General features: G+C 42.0%; 1 protein-coding gene across 15 annotated transcripts in view; it reads left to right on the forward strand.

Annotated features, from left to right (window-relative positions):
• Positions 1-20,238, forward strand: part of Ap2b1 (adaptor related protein complex 2 subunit beta 1) — a 105,623-nt gene that overhangs the window by 35,198 nt on the left and 50,187 nt on the right. For all 15 annotated transcript variants that reach the window (XM_008767937.4, XM_063268347.1, XM_017596973.3 and 12 more), the window contains 7 exons: positions 693-813; positions 932-1,027; positions 3,457-3,572; positions 5,853-6,018; positions 7,235-7,333; positions 10,631-10,890; positions 14,773-14,965. In XM_008767937.4, the coding sequence (XP_008766159.1) occupies positions 693-813; positions 932-1,027; positions 3,457-3,572; positions 5,853-6,018; positions 7,235-7,333; positions 10,631-10,890; positions 14,773-14,965 (1,051 nt within the window). The remainder of the gene's footprint in view (positions 1-692; positions 814-931; positions 1,028-3,456; positions 3,573-5,852; positions 6,019-7,234; positions 7,334-10,630; positions 10,891-14,772; positions 14,966-20,238) is intronic.

The raw sequence follows: 20,238 nt of genomic DNA on the forward strand, positions 1-20,238 counted from the left end.
TGATCTTGAAATTAAGCTTCATATCAATGCTCCATAGACTGGTGCTCTTCATTCCTTACTGTGTGGAAGCGAAACGTTACAGAGTAGCTCAGCTTGCCCAAGAACAGCCTTTCTTTACAGTCTTTCTGTTCTTTCCACAGTAACTAACTAGTGTTGCAGCTCAGGGCTGTTTTGGCTTTGCTTGCTTGGTTTCTATTTTTGAAACAGACTCTGTGTAGACCAGGCTGACCTCCGTCTCACCGAGATCTGCTGCCTCTACCTCCCCAGAGCTGGGGTTAAAGGTGTGCAGCATAGCTTCCGGCCAGGTAGCTTTGAAAGTGCTAACCCATGGAGAGTTGTGTTGAGAGCTGGGACGCTCTTCCTCGGCCATTCTCTGCGGTGACACATGCCCTCATATTTAAAGGATGCAGTTGGAGAGAGTAGATGGGCTGGGAGTGTAGCTCACGGCAGAACGCTTGTCTAGAACGGGCTAAGCGCTGAGCTTGACAGGAGCTTTACTTTGTGGAAATGAAAATGTTACATAATAGTGGGGTGGGAGGGAGGCACAGTAGAGGCTCAGACAGGACATTTATGAGGGTTTTCCCTCTGAAGAGGCCAGGCAGGAAGAATGACTTGATTTTAATACAGGCTGAGTAGGATATGCCAGTAAATACATTCCGTCACCTTCCTTTCTTGTATTTTGTGTCTCACAGGCCTGAAATCTTGAAGCAGGAAATCAAGGTCTTCTTTGTGAAGTACAATGATCCTATCTATGTTAAACTAGAGAAGTTAGACATCATGATTCGTCTTGCATCCCAAGCCAACATTGCTCAGGTTAGACCTTAAGCCGTCCTAAGTTTGTGCCAGCTTAGAGCTTAAGATCTGCATTCAGAAGGCCATGAATTGCTGTTGGAACTCCTTAAAGGTTACCCACTTCTTGGATATTTGACAGGTTCTGGCAGAACTGAAGGAATATGCCACTGAAGTTGATGTGGACTTTGTTCGCAAAGCTGTGAGGGCCATTGGACGGTGTGCCATCAAAGTGGAGGTAAGGCTCCTGAGGAGATGAGATCACACGTATGGGATTCTGAGTGTTCATTATTTTACAGGGTATGTACATTGAAGTTTATCAAAATAATAAAGCACACACTTTTTTTAAATACTCGTTTTTATTTATTTTATCTGAGTACACTAGCTATCTTCAGTTACACCAGAAGAGGGCATTGGATCCCATTACAGATGGTTGTGAGCCACCATGTGGTTGCTGAAAATTGAACTCAGGACCTCTGGAAGAGCAGTCAGTGCTCCTAACTACTGAGCCATCTCTTCATCCCTAAAGCATATACTTAATAAAATTTTTAAAAATTAATTTAATGTATATGGGTGTTTTGTCTGCATTGTACCTTGCGGGTGCCAACTACCTGTGTAGGCCAGAAGGGGGTTTCATACCCCCTGGAATTAGAGTTCAGATGGTAGATTATGAACCACCATGTGTGTGCTAGGACTCTAACCCAGGTCCCCTGGGAGAACAGCCACTGCTCTCAATCCCTAAGCCTTCTCAGGCCCAGATTAAAGAGTTTTTAACAAAAATTGTCCCGGGTTCTTTCCCTTCTTTACCTAGACCCACTTCCCAAAAAGTATAACTTTAAACTCTTTTTTAATTTAATTTTTCTTTTGATACTTCTATATCTATAAATAATTTTGTTATTATTTATTGATTTCTTAGTTATAGATTTTTACCTGTTCAACACACCCACTTTCCCTAAGCATTTTGGGATGCTTGTCAGTTTTAATTTTTAAGACTGGGTCTTACTGTGTAGCCTAGGTGGTCCCAAACTCACATTCCCTTGGCCTTAGTCGTCCACTGTGCCTGACTTTCATTTCGTTTTCTTTTCCACACATTGCTTTTGGTTAATGTATGTCCTTAGGTGTTGTATTTTGTTTTGATTTTAACTTTTTTGATACTACCTATTTATTTTTTGTATTTATATATTTATTTTTTGAGGAGGCAGCATGAGCCAAGGTACATATATCGAGGTCAGAGGACAGTTTGTAAGAATTGGTTCTCTTCATCCACCATGAGGCTCCTGGGGCTCAATCTGAGGTCCCTAGGCCTAGTGGCCAGTGCCTTTTTTTTTTTTTTTAATCCAGTGATCCATCTGGCTGGCCCTAATACAGTACCACTTATTAATTGCTTTTTAGACTTATAGACTTTCCTAGAGTCTAGATTGGACTTGTAGCTTAGTGATTTACTTACATCATACCTCCATCCCCCTTTGATGACTAAATCTGGAGGGTTATGAGAGTCAAAAGTTTTAGATGATATTATGTACTTCCTTTTGAATCCTGACAAGAGGCCTGTAATGACCTATAATAGTTCAGAGGGATAATTGTTCAGACTTGTCATTGAATTTTGGGGACTTTTCTCATGATCCTGTCCTTAAAAAAAAAGTTACAGTATTAAGAAATCTATTTTATCAGTTTATTGTATATTTAATTAATAAAAGATGAATAGAAGCTAGATGTGGTGACACATGCCTTTAATCCCAGCATTTGGGAGGCAGAGGCAGGCAGATCTCTGAATTTGAGGCCAGCCTGGTCTACAGAGCAAGTTCCAGAACTGCTAGAACTACGTAGAAAAACCCTGTCTCAGAAAAGCAATAAAGAAACTATTCGGGGTTGGGGATTTAGCTCAGTGGTAGAGCGCTTGCCTAGGAAGCACAAGGCCCTGGGTTCGGTCCCCAGCTCCAAAAAAAAAAAAAAAAAAAAGAAACTCTTCTAGGATATTTTGAGCCATGGATAACTGAGAGAAAAATTTATATTTGTAAGTCCATACAAAATTTGAAGGAAGTTTAGAAACACACTGTGCAGGAGGCCAGAGAGATGGCTCAGTGATTAAGAGTACTTGCTGACCTATCTTGAGAACCGGAGCTCAGATTTCTTGGATGCTACAGGGCAGAGGTGGGGCTGAGGGTTTGGAGGGAGGCGGGATTGAGGGAAAGACCAGTAAAGAAACATCAGAAAAACCCTATTCGGTCTTTGTTTACTTAAGAATTCCAGTAAGGACCCCCGATTTTGATGTGTTCTTTAATTACCTTTCTTTACTCATACCCTCCCTGGCTTATTTATTATTATTATTAGTTCTATCTTTCCAGCTGTCCAGGTTAATGTTTACTCGTTTAACAGAACTTTGTGGAAGGTACAGACAGAGCTCTGAGCTCTGTGGTAGAGCTCTGGACCAGCCTCACGAGGCCTTAGGTTTGCTTTTAGCAAAATACAAAGAACCAAACCAAAACCTTTTTCAATTTGTTTTCTAATGATAAAATCTGGTATATTCCTAGAATTTTTAATGTTGATATACTTGGAGCTGTAGCAAATTTAGTGCCTGTCTGACTTAGTCAATGTATGTTTCTTTTTTATTTTTTGTGTTGAGATAGCGTTACTGGATTGACTTACGTTTTGATGTTTCTCTCCTAGCAATCAGCAGAACGCTGTGTGAGCACACTGCTTGATCTAATCCAGACCAAAGTAAATTATGTGGTCCAAGAGGCAATTGTTGTCATCAGGGACATCTTCCGAAAATACCCCAACAAGTATGTCAAAATTCTTGTAATTGTCTTTCTCAAATCATTTGGGAAACATATAAGTAAGGTACTTTGAAATTGACTTTTAATAATTAAGAATTGTTTTTCTTAATATAACTGGTCATAGTAGCTCTTTTTAATGAAATGTCAGAGGTACATAAGCGGGTAGCAAACTAAGACTTCTAGTTTAAAAATGGGAATGGAGTTTCAAGTTGGCCCCATGTGCTGGGATTGCAGACATGAGCCACTGTGCATAGCTACCTTATTATTTTGTAGAGATGAGACAGGCTTAAGCGTCTACTGCCTCTCAGCATAGACTAAGTCAAACACATAAGATTGTTTGTGGTCAGAGTTACCATTGAACAGGGAGCCTATTCTTTCCTAGTTGTCTAGACACACACACTTTTATGTCAGGCAAATGATTATGTACTTTATCCCCTCAGAATGGTCTTAATAGGATAGATGAGTCATATCTATATGAGTAGCCTTTAGAAGAGGCTATTCTTCTTAAAAAAAGCGGGGCAGCCACGAGGTTTAGTTTGCATAGGGCCCACTACCTTGTGGGAAAGCATTGTATAAGAATAGTTTTACATCACAAAGTTTTCAGGTTGGGACCTTTTAGTTTATAAAACAAAAATAATTTGATTCTGAGACACACAGTCCAGAATTCATGTGGGATTTGTGTTTTTGTTGTGAGGTTTTTTTTTTGTTGTTGTTCTGAGAAGTGTTATTTTTTTTTTTTTCTTTTTTTCGGAGCTGGGGACCAAACCCAGGGCCTTGTGCTCGCTAGGCAAGCGCTCTACCACTGAGCTAAATCCCCAACCCCGAGAAGTGTTATTTAGAAAGAGGACTACAACCTTTTACTGAACTCCTCCCAAAAGTGAAGGATCGGGTTTCTAAACTTTTTTTATAGGTTAAGGGGGGAAAAGCTCAATGGAAAGGTGTGTAAGACTTGTGTAAAAAAGGGGTTATGACAGTTTAAGTTCAAGAAAATAGTCAAAAGTCTGGTTTAATAAGTAGGAATAGGGCAGATACTTGGCCTTAGTATACTAGTTATCCACATTAATTTGTTTCAGTCTGATGTTTAAAATCACATCCGCCAGCTAGATCTGGTGACATAGGCCTATAATCTCAGCTATTCAGGAGGCCAAAGCAGGACAAGTACAAGTTCAAGCCAATCTTTGCAACCTAGCAAGATCCCATTTTAAAACAAGAAAACAGTAGACTTAATATAGCACTCACTGGGAAAGAGTTTGCCTTTCATTGCTAGATCCTAGGTTCAGTCTTTAGTAATAAAAAACAAAATTTTAAATTATGTTAGTGAAGGACATAGATTTAGCATGATGAACATGGGAGAGCCATTGATCTATAAGAATAAAAATAAATTATTGAACTTCTTATTAGAAGCAGGTCATTAGTGTATTATATTAGAAAGAACATAAAGATCTCTTTTGTAAAAAGTAAATGTGGGCTGGGGAGATGGTTCAGATAAAGCACTTGCTGTATAAGCTTTAGGACCAGAGTTCTGATCCCTGCTACCATAAGAGTCAGGCCTGCTTGATGGCACCCTTGTGAACCTAGTGCCAGGAAGCAGGAGATAGCTGGGGCAAGCTGGCTGGCTAGACCAGCTGTGTCTAAGAGCTCTTATTTTAGAGAGAGAGACCTTGCCTTGGTTAAAGTGGAGCAGGCCATTAAGGATTGCACCCAAAAATAGAAGAAGTGCAATACGAGACAGTTGTGATTTCTGATTTCATGAACTCTTATAAAAGTTGAAAGCTTAGTTACTAAAACATAATTGATCTAGTTTTGTGGGCACACACCTTTAGTACCAGCACTCAGGAGGTAGAGGTAGGTGGATCTCTGAGTTCAAGGCCAGCCTGATTTATAGAATGAATTAGAGGACAACAAGCTACATAGAGTCCCTGTCTCAAAAACAAAATGAATAAACAAACAAAACACAACAAACCGTAATTGAAGAACAGTGGTTCACAGTCATCTGTGACTCCATTGCCAGGGGATCCAGTGCCTCCTTTGACCTCTGCAGGTACCAGGCCTTCATGTGATGCACACACATATATGCAAGCTAAACGGTCATATATACAAAACTATAAAATTTTAAATAAAAACATATTTTAAAGAATACTTGAAGAAAAATTTAAGCCATACAATTTTGACTTACTACCTTCTGTCGAGTAAAAACCTTTGTGGCTTGGAGTCCCTTGTGCATGGTTTTTTGCTTTAGCTTCTGCTGTTAAATGCAGTTCTTACTTAGTGCATCTGTCGTAACAGGTATGAGAGCATTATCGCCACGCTGTGTGAGAACTTGGACTCCCTGGATGAACCCGATGCCCGAGCGGCTATGATTTGGATTGTAGGAGAGTATGCTGAAAGAATCGATAATGCCGATGAGTTACTAGAGAGCTTCCTGGAAGGTTTTCATGATGAAAGCACCCAGGTAAGTCTCTTCCATCCTGTGCCCCACAGTGAGGACGGAGAAGGTAAAATGTTAGCTAGTTTCCTGTGTGTGTGTGTTTGTCGTGGTTTCCTCTTCTCAGAAGGGATGACCCTCTGGTCAGCACTGTTCTGTAGAATAGCTGCGGAGCTGAGAGCAGGGGTCTTAGACTAGCCTGGGCACTGGAACGTTTGAGGGCTGCGCTCCCAGAGAGAGAGAAGCATCTACCAAGTCAGTTCTTACCTGCTGCGGGTGCTGCTCCTGAAGTGAGCGAGCTTCCCTGCAGTGATGGCGAGCAGTCACGAGGTTCTTATTTTCCGTCACTTAAGGGTGACTGCATATTGTCCTTGGTATTTGCTGTTGCTTGTTACAATACAGCACAGCGAGGTTTGAAAAGATTGTCTATAGATGATTAGATTTCTCCCCATCTGTCCCTCTCTCCTACTAAAATCAGAGTCAAAGGCCCAGAGAAGGCAGTCAGATTATTAAGCCCTTTCTCCCTGGCATCTGTGCTCATAGCAAATAGAAGTCTGTGTATGTCATCCATTATAGTAATTTAATAGGCTTAATATTAATAGTGGCACAGCAGGCTCCCGCTAATTGGCTCTAATCTGACACAATTTTGTTTTGGCTCTTATCCCAGTATGACAAACGATTTTATGAGTCCTTCAAACTTGTTAGCTTTGGCCAAAGTAAACACGGTTTAATCAAGAGCCAGTCTGTCTTCTTTGTGTGCGTACTTTAAACAGTACATTTAAAGGCTGGCTCAGAGGGTAAAGGTCATTGCCGCACAAGCCTGGCAATCTGAGTTTGGTCCCTGGAACTCGTGTAAAGGTGGAAGGACAGAACTGACTTCATGATGGAAGTTGTCCTTGACTTCCATGAGTGCACTGCAACACATGCATGCACACACATGCATGCACACACATGCATGCACACACATCATGCATTCAGACACGTCATCATCATCATAATTTTTTTTATTATTAAAAAGAAAGAACAGTTGAAATCTGGCCCAGAAACAAGCCATTTTTGATACCAAAGCTGCAACTGGAAAGAAAGAGGCTTGTGATGGTCAGGGGGCTTCGGACTTCAGCGACTGCTCTTGGCTGCTGTTTGTTACATTGGCTCAGCTTTAGCCCCTCATCTCGTAATCAGCGTCAGCGATTCGTAGTTGAGGAAATAGGAACTGGAGATGATGTCGAACTTTGTTTTTTAGGTGCAGCTCACGTTGCTTACCGCCATAGTGAAACTGTTTCTCAAGAAGCCATCAGAAACACAGGAGCTGGTCCAACAGGTCTTGAGCTTGGCCACACAGGTGAGAGATCTGAGAGCTTCCATTGGTTAGACTGGATGGTACGTCTTGTCTCATTCAAGGCTGCTGTTGCTGTGGTAAACTCCACAATGAAGAGCAACGAGGGGAGGAAAGGCTTTATTGTTGCATCACCTGAACCATAGTCTGTTGAGGGAAGCCAACAGGAACTCAAACTCAGCAGGAAGCTGGAGTCAGGGGCTGATGCAGAGGCCTTGGAGGGTGCTGCTCACTGGCTTACTCAGCCTGCCTTCTTATAGAACCCAGGCCCACCGACCCAGGCTTGGCCTTTTTCATAATGGGCTGAGCCTGCCCCCACCAATCAGTGATTAAGAAAATCCTTGCTGGGTTGGGGATTTAGCTCAGTGGTAGAACGCTTGCCTAGCAAGCGCAAGGCCCTGGGTTCAGTCCCCAGCTCCAAAAAAAAGAAAAAAAAAAAAAACAAAAAACAAAAAACAAAAAAGAAAATCCTTGCTTACTGTCTGGTCTTGTGAAGGCATTTTCTCAATTGAGCTTCTCTCTCTCATATGACTCTAGTTGAAATAAAAGTAACCAGGACACCTCTCAAGAAGGTTCATTTGGGGCAGGGTTTAGTTCTGAAAATACTAAAATGACGCCTCTTAACAGATTGTGCAAAATTGTATCTGGCTTGCACAAGTTTTAGCTTAGCTAGTTGAGACTGGAGAGGTGGCTCAGCAGTTAAGAGAATTTGTAGTTTTCACAGAGAACCCAATTTTGGTTCTTAGTCCCACATGGTGGTCCACAACCAACTGTACCCCCCAGTTCATTGGAACCCACGCCTCGTCTGATCTGTGCAGGCTCCTGTACGTATGCGGTACATATGCACACTCATGAGCATACATATACACATGAAATAAATTTTAAAATACAAAAATTTATTCTGGCTGACCCCAGCTTTTGTGATAATCTTGAAAATTTGATTTAGATTATATATTATCGATAATATGAAAATATGTGAAAGTGCTGGGAAATATAGCACTTGCCTAGAGTACCCAGGGCCCTATACTCAGTTTTTAGCACTAGAAAAAAAATCATGTTACCATTCAGATCCATAAAAATTAAAATGATTTTTTTTTCTTGGAGCTGAGGACCGAACCCAGGGCCTTGCGCTTGCTAGGCAAGCACTCTACCACTGAGCTAAATCCCCAACCCCATGCTTTTTTTATTTATAGTGTAATATGATGATTTGGTAATGTCTTGAATTGAATTTGAGAACAAGCTGGCTTTAACACAATTGTCAGTTAAGATGTGTATCTACACATGGAATCTGATTCACAAATTAACCATTTTTCTGTCTGTTTCTTCTGTTTCTAATGGTATATTATGAAAACATCAACCCCTTCTATAGTATTTTGCCAGTTCTGGGCTATCATTTTCTTATTACTAATTACTTAAAAATTCACTTGTAAGTGCTCTGGGAAATATTTTAGAATTTTATTTTAATTTTTATTATGTGTATGAAAGTACTTATGGAGCAATGTGTATAATATGGAACTAGTTTCTATGCCAAAACCATGTGTTTTGATCGAGACAGACACATACAGCCACTAGTCATGGTTATTGGGAGTGGAGGGTGGAGATCAGGAAGGGATTGGATAATTGTCAAAGATTTTCTTTTTTATTTTGTACCCTTATAAATCTGGTGTGGCATGATTCAAATTTGTTTGCTAGCTTTTCTTTTTCTTCTCAGGACAGGGCCTCATCTGAGTATGTAGACCAGGCTGGCCTTGAGCTCAGTGAACTTCTATCTCCTGTATGCTGAGATTAAAGGTATATGCCACTACACTCAGCAGATTATAATTTTTAAGCCATGAATATGCATAAAATTATTTTAAAACTAGAACAGGCGGAGCACTAAATTCAAGTGCTACTCTTTTTGAAGGCACATACGTTTGTATGTTGGTTAATGCTTAGTTGTTGGGTGTTCCGGGATTGCTGTTGTTGTTTTAATTTGTTTACCTCTATGAGCTCTTGAGTCAGGCACTGTAGTAGTCTCTTTCTATTACTGAGACTTAGCCAGTGTCTCCAGGAGGTGAATACAGTTACTTGAATCAAGAAGGAAGTTATGGGGCTAGAGAGATGGCTCAGTGGTTAAGAGCAATTGCTGTTCTTGTAAAGGAACTAGATTCAATTTCCAGTACCTGCATGGGGGCTCACAATGTCTATAACTCCAGTTCCAGGGAATCTGATACAACTTTCTGGTTTGCACAGGCTCTGTATACACATAGTACATTGTAGTCAAGTAGATACATATTTATAAGTAACAATTTTAAGGAATGAATTAGGAAAACAGATGTAAGGCATAATATGTGACAAGAAAATTCCTGCCAATATTCATGGCCACATTTATTAATTTTTATTAGTTAGTTAATTAATTTAGAGAGGGTGTCTTGCTATGCAGTCCTAACTGGCTCAGTACTCAGTACATATCCTGGATGCCCTCATTCATGCAATCCCCCTGCCTCAGTATCCTGAATATTGGAATTACAGCATGTGTGTACTTCCACATATGGCTTATGTAGCAGTTTTGGGTTTTTTGTTTAAGCTTACACCTGAGAGCTAAGGAGACAACTCGGTGGTTAAGAGTATTTACTGTTCCTGCAGAGGACTTGACTTCATTTCCAGCACCAACAGAGTTGCTGACCACCATCTGTAATTCTAGTTCCAGGGGCTTTGACACCCTCCTCTAACCTCTGTGGGCACTGCTTATACATAGTGTACTTACACAGATGCAGGTAGAACATTGGTACCAGTAAAATATTTTTGGTTGTGAGCCTAGCCTTTAACGGCTGAGCCATCTCTCCAGCCCGGTACCAGTAAAATAAAAAAATTTTTTTTTAAGGCTGACACATTTTTATTTATCGCACACGTCACACTGTGCTTATAGAAGTCAGTTGACAACTTGTGGGGGTTCATTTCTCTTTCCTCCTATCATATAGGTCTCAGAAGTTGAATTTCCCAAGGCCATTTAACTGTTACTGGATTAAAGTGGTTTTTTTCCTTCTCTTCTTTGGACTGTGAGTCTGGGCATTAGCCCATCTCAATATATGTTTAAGTTCCTTGAAACATTAGGCATATAGAATATAGAGAATATAGGCATATAGAATATATAGAATATAGGCATATAGTTATAACTATAGACTATTAAGTCTCAGTAAAATATCATTTTAGTAGCTAATCTGAATAAGTCACTACAACAGTGCCTTGACAGTAAGTCTGGCACCTTGGTGTCTCTGTGGAGAACAGGTCCATCTAAGTCACCTTGCCTTTGCTTCTCCTTAGGATTCTGATAATCCTGACCTTCGAGATCGGGGTTATATTTATTGGCGCCTTCTTTCAACTGACCCTGTGACAGCCAAAGAAGTAGTGTTGTCTGAGAAGCCATTGATCTCTGAGGAAACAGACCTCATTGAACCTACCCTCCTGGATGAGCTCATCTGCCACATTGGTTCTTTGGCCTCCGTGTACCATAAACCTCCGAATGCTTTTGTGGAAGGGAGCCATGGCATTCATCGCAAACACTTGCCAATTCACCATGGGAGGTGAGCAGGTGCAGGTCTCTTCAGCGAGAAGTGACTTGCATTTCGGCTGTTTGTCTTCCTTCTGTGCTATACCTGGAAAGAGCTTGCTGAGCATTCCACAGTCTTGCTGCTCTAAAGAGCTTCTTTCTCTGACTTCCAGTCTAGGAGCACAATAACACTATAGACAATTATGGTGAATATTATCTGTATTGATAACGTTTGGGAGTTACTTAAGTTCTGGTAATGTGTTAGTTAGATACTGGGGCTAAGGAGATAGCTCAGTTGGCAAAGGGAATTTGATCTCCAGAACCCAAGTGGAAAAAAGCTAGGCCTGGAGGGAGTGCCTGGGCACTGAGGAGCAGGAGACTGGAAGTTGTTAGAGCCCACTGGCTAGCCAAACTAAACAGTCAGCTACAGGTCTCAAGGAGAGATGCTTTCCCAAAAAGCAAGGCTGTGGACTGGAGAGACACTCAGTGGTTCAGCTTCGTTGGTGCTCTTCCAGTGCTCAGTTCCCAATGCCACACTGAGTGACTTACAACCCCCTGTAACTCCAGCTCCAGATGATCAGCATCTGGTCTCCTTGCATCTGGAACACATGCAGCATACACTTAGATACAGAAAGATACACATAAATGAAAAGAAAGATATCTTTCAAAAAAAAATAAACATGGCCCCTGAGAAATAACACTTCAGGTTGTCCTCTGTCCTGCATGGGTTGGCACATGCCCACATGCACAGAGAACCGTTATTAAGATATTATTTCTCTTGAATAAATGAATATGGGGAAACTATTAACAAAATACTTTGGCAGGATTGAGATGTATAAACAGCTTAGAGTCTACACATAGATACAGTTTTCCATTATACAGGTCTACTTTGTGTTGTTGCCACCAAATTAGGTTAATGAGATGAGTAAGGAAAGTGTATTTGGAGCAGAGCACAGGAAACATGCAATTTCTACCACGCTCAATCTTATAATCAGGGAAGGGGAACACTAATAAACTCTTTTTGCTTTTGTTTTTCTAAGACAGGGTCTTATGTGCTTGAGGCTCCCAGAACTCATTGTGCAGCCTAGAAGCTTCCCATGAAGCTAGGATTGCAGGCAGGCCTGGGCAACAGGGCCTGGCTTTTTACATAGGTCCTTATCAAAGCCTCTTATCCATATGTACTTATTCTTGTCTTTAAAGACTGATACAAGAAACATTTATACCCCTTTGGTATAAATGGAGGTGATGGCTTAGGAATATACTTCAGTGGTTGAGTGCTTGCCTAGTGCCTACGAGGCCCCTAGCACTCCAACTCATCCAAAACCAAAAGGAGTGAGTGTGTGTGTATGTGGGAGGGGAGGAGAGGGAGAGGGAAGGAGGAATGGCAGAAGAGAAGAAAGAGAGGAGAGAGGAATTGCTGAAAATGGCTTGTCTGTACAGTCCTTCCCTAATCGTTCTGTGACAAAGTTAGTAAGGGCTGTACTTGTTGTACTTGCGACATGGAATACAGCAACCCTGGGAAGCCGGAGCCTGCTGCCTCTTGTAGAGGTTCAAAGGGGGCAGTGCTGGGCCTTTAGAGTCACTTGGCAAAGAGTGCGGTGCGGTGGTCTACCTAAGTGCTTATTTGCTCTACATTTGCCAGCTGCTCTGTGAAGGTGTCTGATAAGACAAGCTACCCTTTGATAGCTTTGATCTCTTTGACGGCATTTGCGCAGTTACTTTACATGACTTCACAATGGGAAATGCTAGATATTGAATTTCTTGGACATATACTTATGATTTGTCTTGTTCTTCCCTATTTCTCTACAGGACTATCTCTTGTCCTCTGACTGTACATACCCTCTTAGAATATTCTTTCATTATAGTGAGGAAAATTATGCATTTTGCCTTCTATTTTGAGGTACTAATGTACATATTCTGTCATATTTCTTAGATGGCTCATGTTGTAAGTTGGTGGAATTTCACATGCAAAGATTAGCTTATGTGTCCATGTATTTCTTACATCTCTGCTTCTGCTCTTATTTGTCCCTTCTTGACATGGCTTTATTGATAGTTCTCAAAAATTCTCTTCAGTCTCTGCAATCCCATGTTATTTCAGTTAGTTTTCATGTGATAACTTCTGACAGACACAAGCACCTTAAAGGAGGAAGCGAGGAGAAGGGATCTCATCCGTCCATCCCTGTGCAGTGTGTTATTTGGTCTTAGGTTTCAGAGGGATTTCAGTTCATTTTCATGGGGAAGACATGGCACCCGGAGTATTCTATTCATGGCAGTAGGAATGTGAGGCAGATGCTTGTTATTGTGGTAACAAAAGCAGAGGAGAGCACGCTAGTACCAGAGGCAAATGGAACTTTCAGTAGCCCTCTCCTAACAGTCTACTTCCAACAACTGTGGAAACAAACCTCAGGGCATGTCCGTGCAGATTATCTGGATTGGGTAATTTAATTAGGAAGGCCTACCTAAAATGTGGGCTGTACTGTGACACAGGCTGCGGTCCCCAACTGAACAAAAAGGAGAAAGTACGCTGAGCATAGTTGTTCATTACTTTGTGCTTCCTGTTTGGTCAGAGTGTGACCAGCTGTCTCCTGCTCTTGTGACCACACCTTCCCTGCCATGACGTGCCAGTCTTCAGCTGTGAGCCAAATAAACATTCTTAATGGCTTTTATCAGATATTTTGTTACAGCAGTGAGACAAGTAAGTAGCACATTTATTATCTTAGGTGTTAGAAACAAGAGGGTAGGGTCCCATGGTGTCCAGGGTTTTCTCTGTCATAGCAGAGAAGGCAGAGAGACAGGGACACCCCTTCATGGCAGCAGGAGTTTGAGGCTTGTTGTCATAGAAGCATACAGGAAGCAGATACAACTTCCCAAAGCCTGCCTCTAATGATCTACTTCTGCCTGCCAGGCCCCACGTCCCCTGAGTACTCCACAACCATCAGAATAGTGTGACAAGCGAGGGACTGCATATTCAAACTGTTAGCCTGTGGGGGACATTCCAGTTTCAAGTCTTAACACCTGTTCTTTCTCATCGTTGGCTACTAGTCTTGGCTGATTCAAAAGTCTGTCTGAACTTTTCCAGTGCTTCTCTTCATACTCCATACTTAGGGGACTTACGGGCCAACCATAGTCACTGCTGATACACTACAAGACATCATGCTCTCGTTGGAGCCTCACTTTGATAGCCTGGCTCAGGTGGTATTGTTTGCATTCGATTACTAAGAAATTTGGTCATAGAGTTAACACTATGAGAAGCATACACGTGACCTTAGATGTCTGATTCTAGATCCCCTGCTCTTACCAATGCAACTTCTGCTGGCTATTTACCTGCACTGTGTGTATAAATTTCTGTCCAAATTCTTTTGTCTAGCTTGGACTGCCAGTCACTTGTGTTTAGTTGACTGCTGGACATCTGTAGTTATTTTTCTTAATACATAACAGAATTAAGCATCTTGAAGCTGTGATTGAAGAATGTGTTTTTAGCAGCAAAACAAAAACAGACCAAACCCAAGTGTCTTCTATTTCTCTTTTCCCCCACAATTACCCATTATCAGCCTCACTTATCATTTCCTTACTGTTTGTTTACTGCCATTCTCCTTACTCCTCCATGTTCAAGTCTTGTCAACGGTTCCTTAGGCCTTTTGTTTTCGTTGTTTTAACATTTATTTGTTTGCTGTGTGTGTGTGTGTACATGCCTCACAAGAAGGCAGCTCTGGGAGAGACCTCTCCCCTTCCATGTGTAGATTCTGGGGATTAACCTTGATGGCAAGAGCTTTGACAGTGTAGCTATCTTGGCCCTGTGTAACCCCTTGATTGCATTTTTAGAGTTTTGCAATTATACCCATGACATTCACTCGATGCTTTGAGGTATTATGGATGAAGACAGTTTTTCTCATTCCTCCTCTGTGTTTGATTGCAGCACTGATGCAGGTGATAGCCCTGTTGGCACCACCACTGCAACCAACCTGGAACAGCCTCAGGTCATCCCCTCTCAAGGTGACCTTCTGGGGGATCTTTTAAATCTTGACCTGGGTCCCCCAGTGAATGTCCCGCAAGTGTCCTCCATGCAGATGGGAGCAGTGGATCTTTTAGGAGGAGGACTGGATAGCCTGGTAAGCATCTTTGTTTCTCATGGTTATTTTTAGTTCTTGGTAGACTAGAGAACTCGATTTGGCTTTCTTTGATGAGCAGAAATGATGTCCTTTGTAAAGGACAGAATTATCTATCTTTAGAGAGTCCATTACTATTCTGTTCATTGTGATGCAGTATTTCTGCACATGTATAGGTTTATCATGTTGGCCTGCTTATAAATAGACCTTCTGGTATTTAGCCAGCATGTTATTTGGCAATCTCAATTATTAATGTCCTTACCAGAGTTCATTATTTTTCTTAGCTTCTTACAAGTTTTCCTTTGGTCTCAAATATCATTAAAATGGCTTTGTAATGGTCACCCTCTTGCAGGCTTTAAGCCTCTGCCTTGCTGGGTGTGGTGGCACATACCTGTAATCCCATCACTTGGGAGGACAGGCAAGAGGATTGGGAGTTCAAGGTCAACCTCAGCTACAAAGTGAGTTCGAGGCCGACCTGAACTAAATTAGACTCTGCTTCAGCACTCACAGACCCTAAAAAATACCCTCTGAGTTTTAAATATTTATTGGTTTGTGCCTTTTCCACATGAAACAGTTATTTGAGCATTGTTCTAAGATGTACTTTGTTAAACTGCTCGACTTTCCCCCCCTTCTCCTCCTTTTCCCTTTGTCATACTTCCAATTTAATTAGCTTCCAGGATTCTAATAATAAAAGGCTCCAAAGTCCAGAATGTCTGTGGACACATGCCACCAGCTTCGTTGTTATACAAGATGGAGAAATGGCAAATGCAGTAACTGTCAGTGTGTGGGGAAAAGCTAGGAAAATGATAGGTGGTACGGCTTCCTGCGGATTTTACTTAACCTTGGAACTACAATGTAGGTGTCTGATACACTGATGGCTGTCCAGATGCCTGAGGAGTTGACATATTCCCAGCACACACCTTAGGGAGGAACTACGATTTTAGAGATGGTGGAACCAAAGCCCCGTGCTCTTCTGTATATAACGGACAGCGTTTTCTCCTAAGCTGTATGAGGAGTGTGGTGTCTGTGGATTATCCAAGTCAGTATAAGTGCATTTAAGCTTTGGCAGAGGGTCCACTAAGGTACGGTCAGGCCACTGTGAGTTGTGCAGTGTATCCAGAGTCTAGTCACAGGCCATGCAGGAGACTCCGGCTTGTTGGCACATTTTGAACACCCCTATTGTGTTTCTTTTGCATATAGATAGCATTTGGGCTTGACTGGTTGTAGAAGAATAGTATGTGATACCATTCTGCATTGCTGTACATATAGCCTCTTCAGACTAAAGGTAGATAAACAATATCATGGAGCTGCCCAAGAGATGGAAATGGCCCTTATATTGACATATCAACTGCAGGTTGAGCACTGTACTCAGGTTTATGCTTTGACTTCCTTACTGCTTTCCCTGTTCTCATCAAACCTATGAGGGCAAACATGTTTACAAATGGAGGTAGAAAGGGGGCCCTGATTTTGATATTTCCAGGGCCACAATTCTAACAGGTAGATAGAGAAGTGATAGATAAAGATGAAACTCTGTAAATACTGCTTCAAATAAAAAGGCTGCTGGAGAAGCTGGGAGATGGCTAAGCCTTGGAGCATGAGAACGTGAATTGGGTTCCCAACACCCACATAAAAAAAACAGGTAAGGGCTGGAGAGATGGCTCAGTGGTTAAGAGCCCTGACTGCTCTTCCAGAGGTCCTGAGTTCAATTCCCAGCAACCACATGGTGGCTCACAACCATCTGTAAAGAGATCCGATGCCCTCTTCTGGTGTGTCTGAAGACAGCTACAGTGTACTTATACATAATAAGTGAATAAATCTTTAAAAAAAAAAAACAAAACAGGTAATAGCTGGGCAGTGGTGGTGCATGACTATAATCCCAGCACTCGGAAGGCAGAGGCAGTGCAGATCTCTGAGTTTCTGGACAGCATGCTTTACAGAGTGAGTTCCAGGAGAGTCAGGACTACAAAGAAAATCTCTGTTTGGGTGTGGGGAGGAAGAGGGAAGAAAAGAAACCAACCAACCAACCAACCAACCAACTAAAAAACAGGTAAGGATGGTACATGTTTGTAAGCCCACTACTCAAAGGCATAGACATTTTTGAGAAAGGATCTCCCTGTCAGGCTTGGGAGCTCGCTGTATAGACCAGGCTGGCCTTGAGCTCCGACATCTGCCTGCCTCTGCCTCCCAACTACTGGGATTAAAGGCATGCACCCAGCCTGGCCCCCAAATACTCTGTTTTTATGTTTGTTTGCTTTATTTTGTTTTTAAGTTGTCCAAGCTATTTTAATTTTACAGCCAAGATTGAGAACATCGAGCCGAATAAAATTCCAAATGAAATAAGGTAGCTGATCTCATATGCCAAGCAGTGGCTTCTTCCAAAAAAAAAAAAAAAGTTTTCTGACAAGCCCGTTTGACATATCTTACAGAAACAGACCTTCTGGGCCAATGAAGACCTGAGTGTTCAGTCTCTAGAGTCCAGGATAGTCCAGGGTGAAAGGGGAGAACAACTTCTTAAGGTTGTCCTTTGATCTCTGCACTCTAGTGCACACTAATAAAGTAAATATGAAATCGAGTTTTAAAACTAGACATCTCTGAGTTTACCTTTGCTTCTTCCTTTACCTTGTGGTTGGGGTATTTTGATTGTTTATGGAGTGCTTTACCTTGTGGGTTGGGGTATTTTAATGATTTATGGAGTGCTTTAGCTTGTGGGTTGGGGTATTTTGATGCTTTATGGAGTGCTTTACCTTGTGGTTGGGGTATTTTGATTATTTATGGAGTGCTTTAGTTGGTTGCTTGGCTGGTCGGTCGGTCGGTCAGTGGTTTTCCAAGACGGGTTTCTCTGAATAGCAGCCGTCCTGCAACTTACCCTGTAGACCAGCCTGGCCTCAAATTCACGAGAGATCCACTTGTCTCTGCCTCCCAAGTGCTGGGATCAAAAGTGAGTGCCACCATCTCCTGGCTTCCATTGTGATTTTAAGGAATTCAGTCTATGTTGGCTAGAAGTTAATTTTTATCAAATATACAGACATTGAAGACTGAAACAACCGAGTTTCCCTATTTTATATTTGGGGTTGCTTAGATCTCACTGTATGTCTATCTGTCCTCAGCCCCGAAGGTGGGGCCACAGGTGCGACGTTGTCTCGCTTTCTCGTAAAAGTTTATATTCACTAGCAGGCATTTTCAGGCTTTGTCTTTTAGATCCTTCTGACCCTCCAGTTTACCTTTTCTTACCTTCTTTCATCACCATGGTTGAGAAAGTTTACAGTTCAGTGACCTTTTCCTGGAGCTGCCACATTCAGGAAATACTAGTTTACCAACAACACCTGATAAAACTGTCCCATGAGTGCGAGTGGCTGCGAGTCTGAGGTTCTTGCAGCAATGGGCTGGGGTGTTGCTGCAATACGTAAAAGCACGTGCTCCCGAAGCTTGTCTATGTCTTCTTTTAAGGGGCAGTCTTTGAGAAAGGAATTCAGGTAGGTTTAGAAATGGAATGCCTTTTTAGTGCAAATGTGGAAACCAAATGACTCCCTAGCTGTTTCTTTTTTTTTTTTTTTTTTTTTCCTTCGGAGCTGGGGATGGAACCCAGGGCCTTGCGCTTGCTAGGCAAGCGCTCTACCACTGAGCTAAATCCCCAACCTCCCTAGCTGTTTCTGTAGTCACACTGCTGCTTCCATTTTTGTCACCCTCCCGCATTCTCCTTTTGTTTGTACTCTACAGACAATGTCTTGCTTCTGTTATTATAACCTCAGCTGTCAGCTTGTGAGTTGTAACTTCATCGGTTTAACATGCAAAGCCTGACGCATGCAGTCCAGGGTAGGCTCACACGGGAGTTACTTGCATTCAGTCTAGGGGAGGCTCACATGGGAGTTACCTGGGCTTCTCATTTCTCTGAATCAGAATCCATATTAATGGCATTCATAATCAGTTTATAAAGCTGCCTGTTCTAGGCTAGGTGTGATTTTTCTCACAGTGACTATCCTTCTGGTTTCATGTAATATACAAGATGACCTGAGGTGCATGTGTGTAACTCTTGCCTGTGTGTTTGTTATATATCCTCAAGAGGTTGACTGTGAGAGTAGCCACTGAATCTCTATTTTTTATTGCCTTTTAGTCTGTCAACAGAGGCCTTGCCTAAATTTGTCTTTTTGTTCCCTCTAAGATGCTGTGTGTTATTCTGTTTAAATGGTGCTATTGAATATCAAAAACTATAAAGAAAATATTATTCCGAGTGTTCCTCATGCAGAGGAAGGGTTATACACTGAGGAACTATTCTGCCCCTTGTTGGAGCCAGAGCAGCTTCTAGGCGGAGCTGCATTTCTGTGACTCCTAATGTACGCTTTTCAACGCCTCCCACGCTGTTCCCTGCAGCTCTTTACCTTGCGTCTGGTTGTGGTGTGTTGCTTTATTAATGTAGTGAGCGCTTAGCCCACAGTGAATTCTGCCTGAATTCTAGTTTTGTCATTTCTCCTGTGCAGTGACTTAAGAGCTGAGTTTTAAGTTTATTTTGTGTAAGTTCTTGTCCCATTTTGCCCATTTCCTTTTTTCAGTGCGAAGCCCTTTGTCAATTCAAAGGTTTTCTGGCCTCACTTTGCTAGTCACCTTTACCAGTGTAAGCAAACTCCAAGATCCTCAACCTGTGAAGAGAAAGGGTTTGTCTTGGCTCACAGTTTCGGTGGCCTTAGATCATGAGTACTTAGTTCTATTGCTCTGGGGCCTTTGAATGGCTAATCTTGATGGTCAACTCGACTAATCTGGAATTAACTAAAATCCAAGCTGCCAGGCCTGCCTATGATGGCCGTTCTTAATCTGATTATTTGAGGCAGGAAGACCCACCCCAAATCTGGCCCACACTGACTAGTGGTAGCCCAGATAAAGACGCAGGGACAATGGAAGGAAAGCAAAGAAATTTTGCTTTCCACCTGCTTGCCCTCACACTTGCTGGCAAGTTCATCCATCCTGTTGGAATTAAATCCTCCTCCTTCAGGATTCCAGTGTCGACTGAAAACAAGCCCCTCTCCAAGACTCCTGTAGGACTCCTGTAGCCCAGAATGGGACTGCATAGACAACATCTATGGTGACGTGGCACCGTATATAGCAAGAGTTCATGGTGGATCAAGTCCACTCTGTTTGTAGTGTGAGAAGGGTCACAGGCAGGGGCCCTTCTTATTAGAAGACCCTTTCTTAGTGACCAAGACGATTCCTTTTAGTTTCCGCTGCTTCCCATATCACCACAACCTTTGTGTGGACCAGACCTTTAACACATGGCTGTTTGGAGA

This window comes from Rattus norvegicus, chromosome 10 (assembly GCF_036323735.1).
Source record: "Rattus norvegicus strain BN/NHsdMcwi chromosome 10, GRCr8, whole genome shotgun sequence".
NCBI classification, from domain to species: domain Eukaryota; kingdom Metazoa; phylum Chordata; class Mammalia; order Rodentia; family Muridae; genus Rattus; species Rattus norvegicus.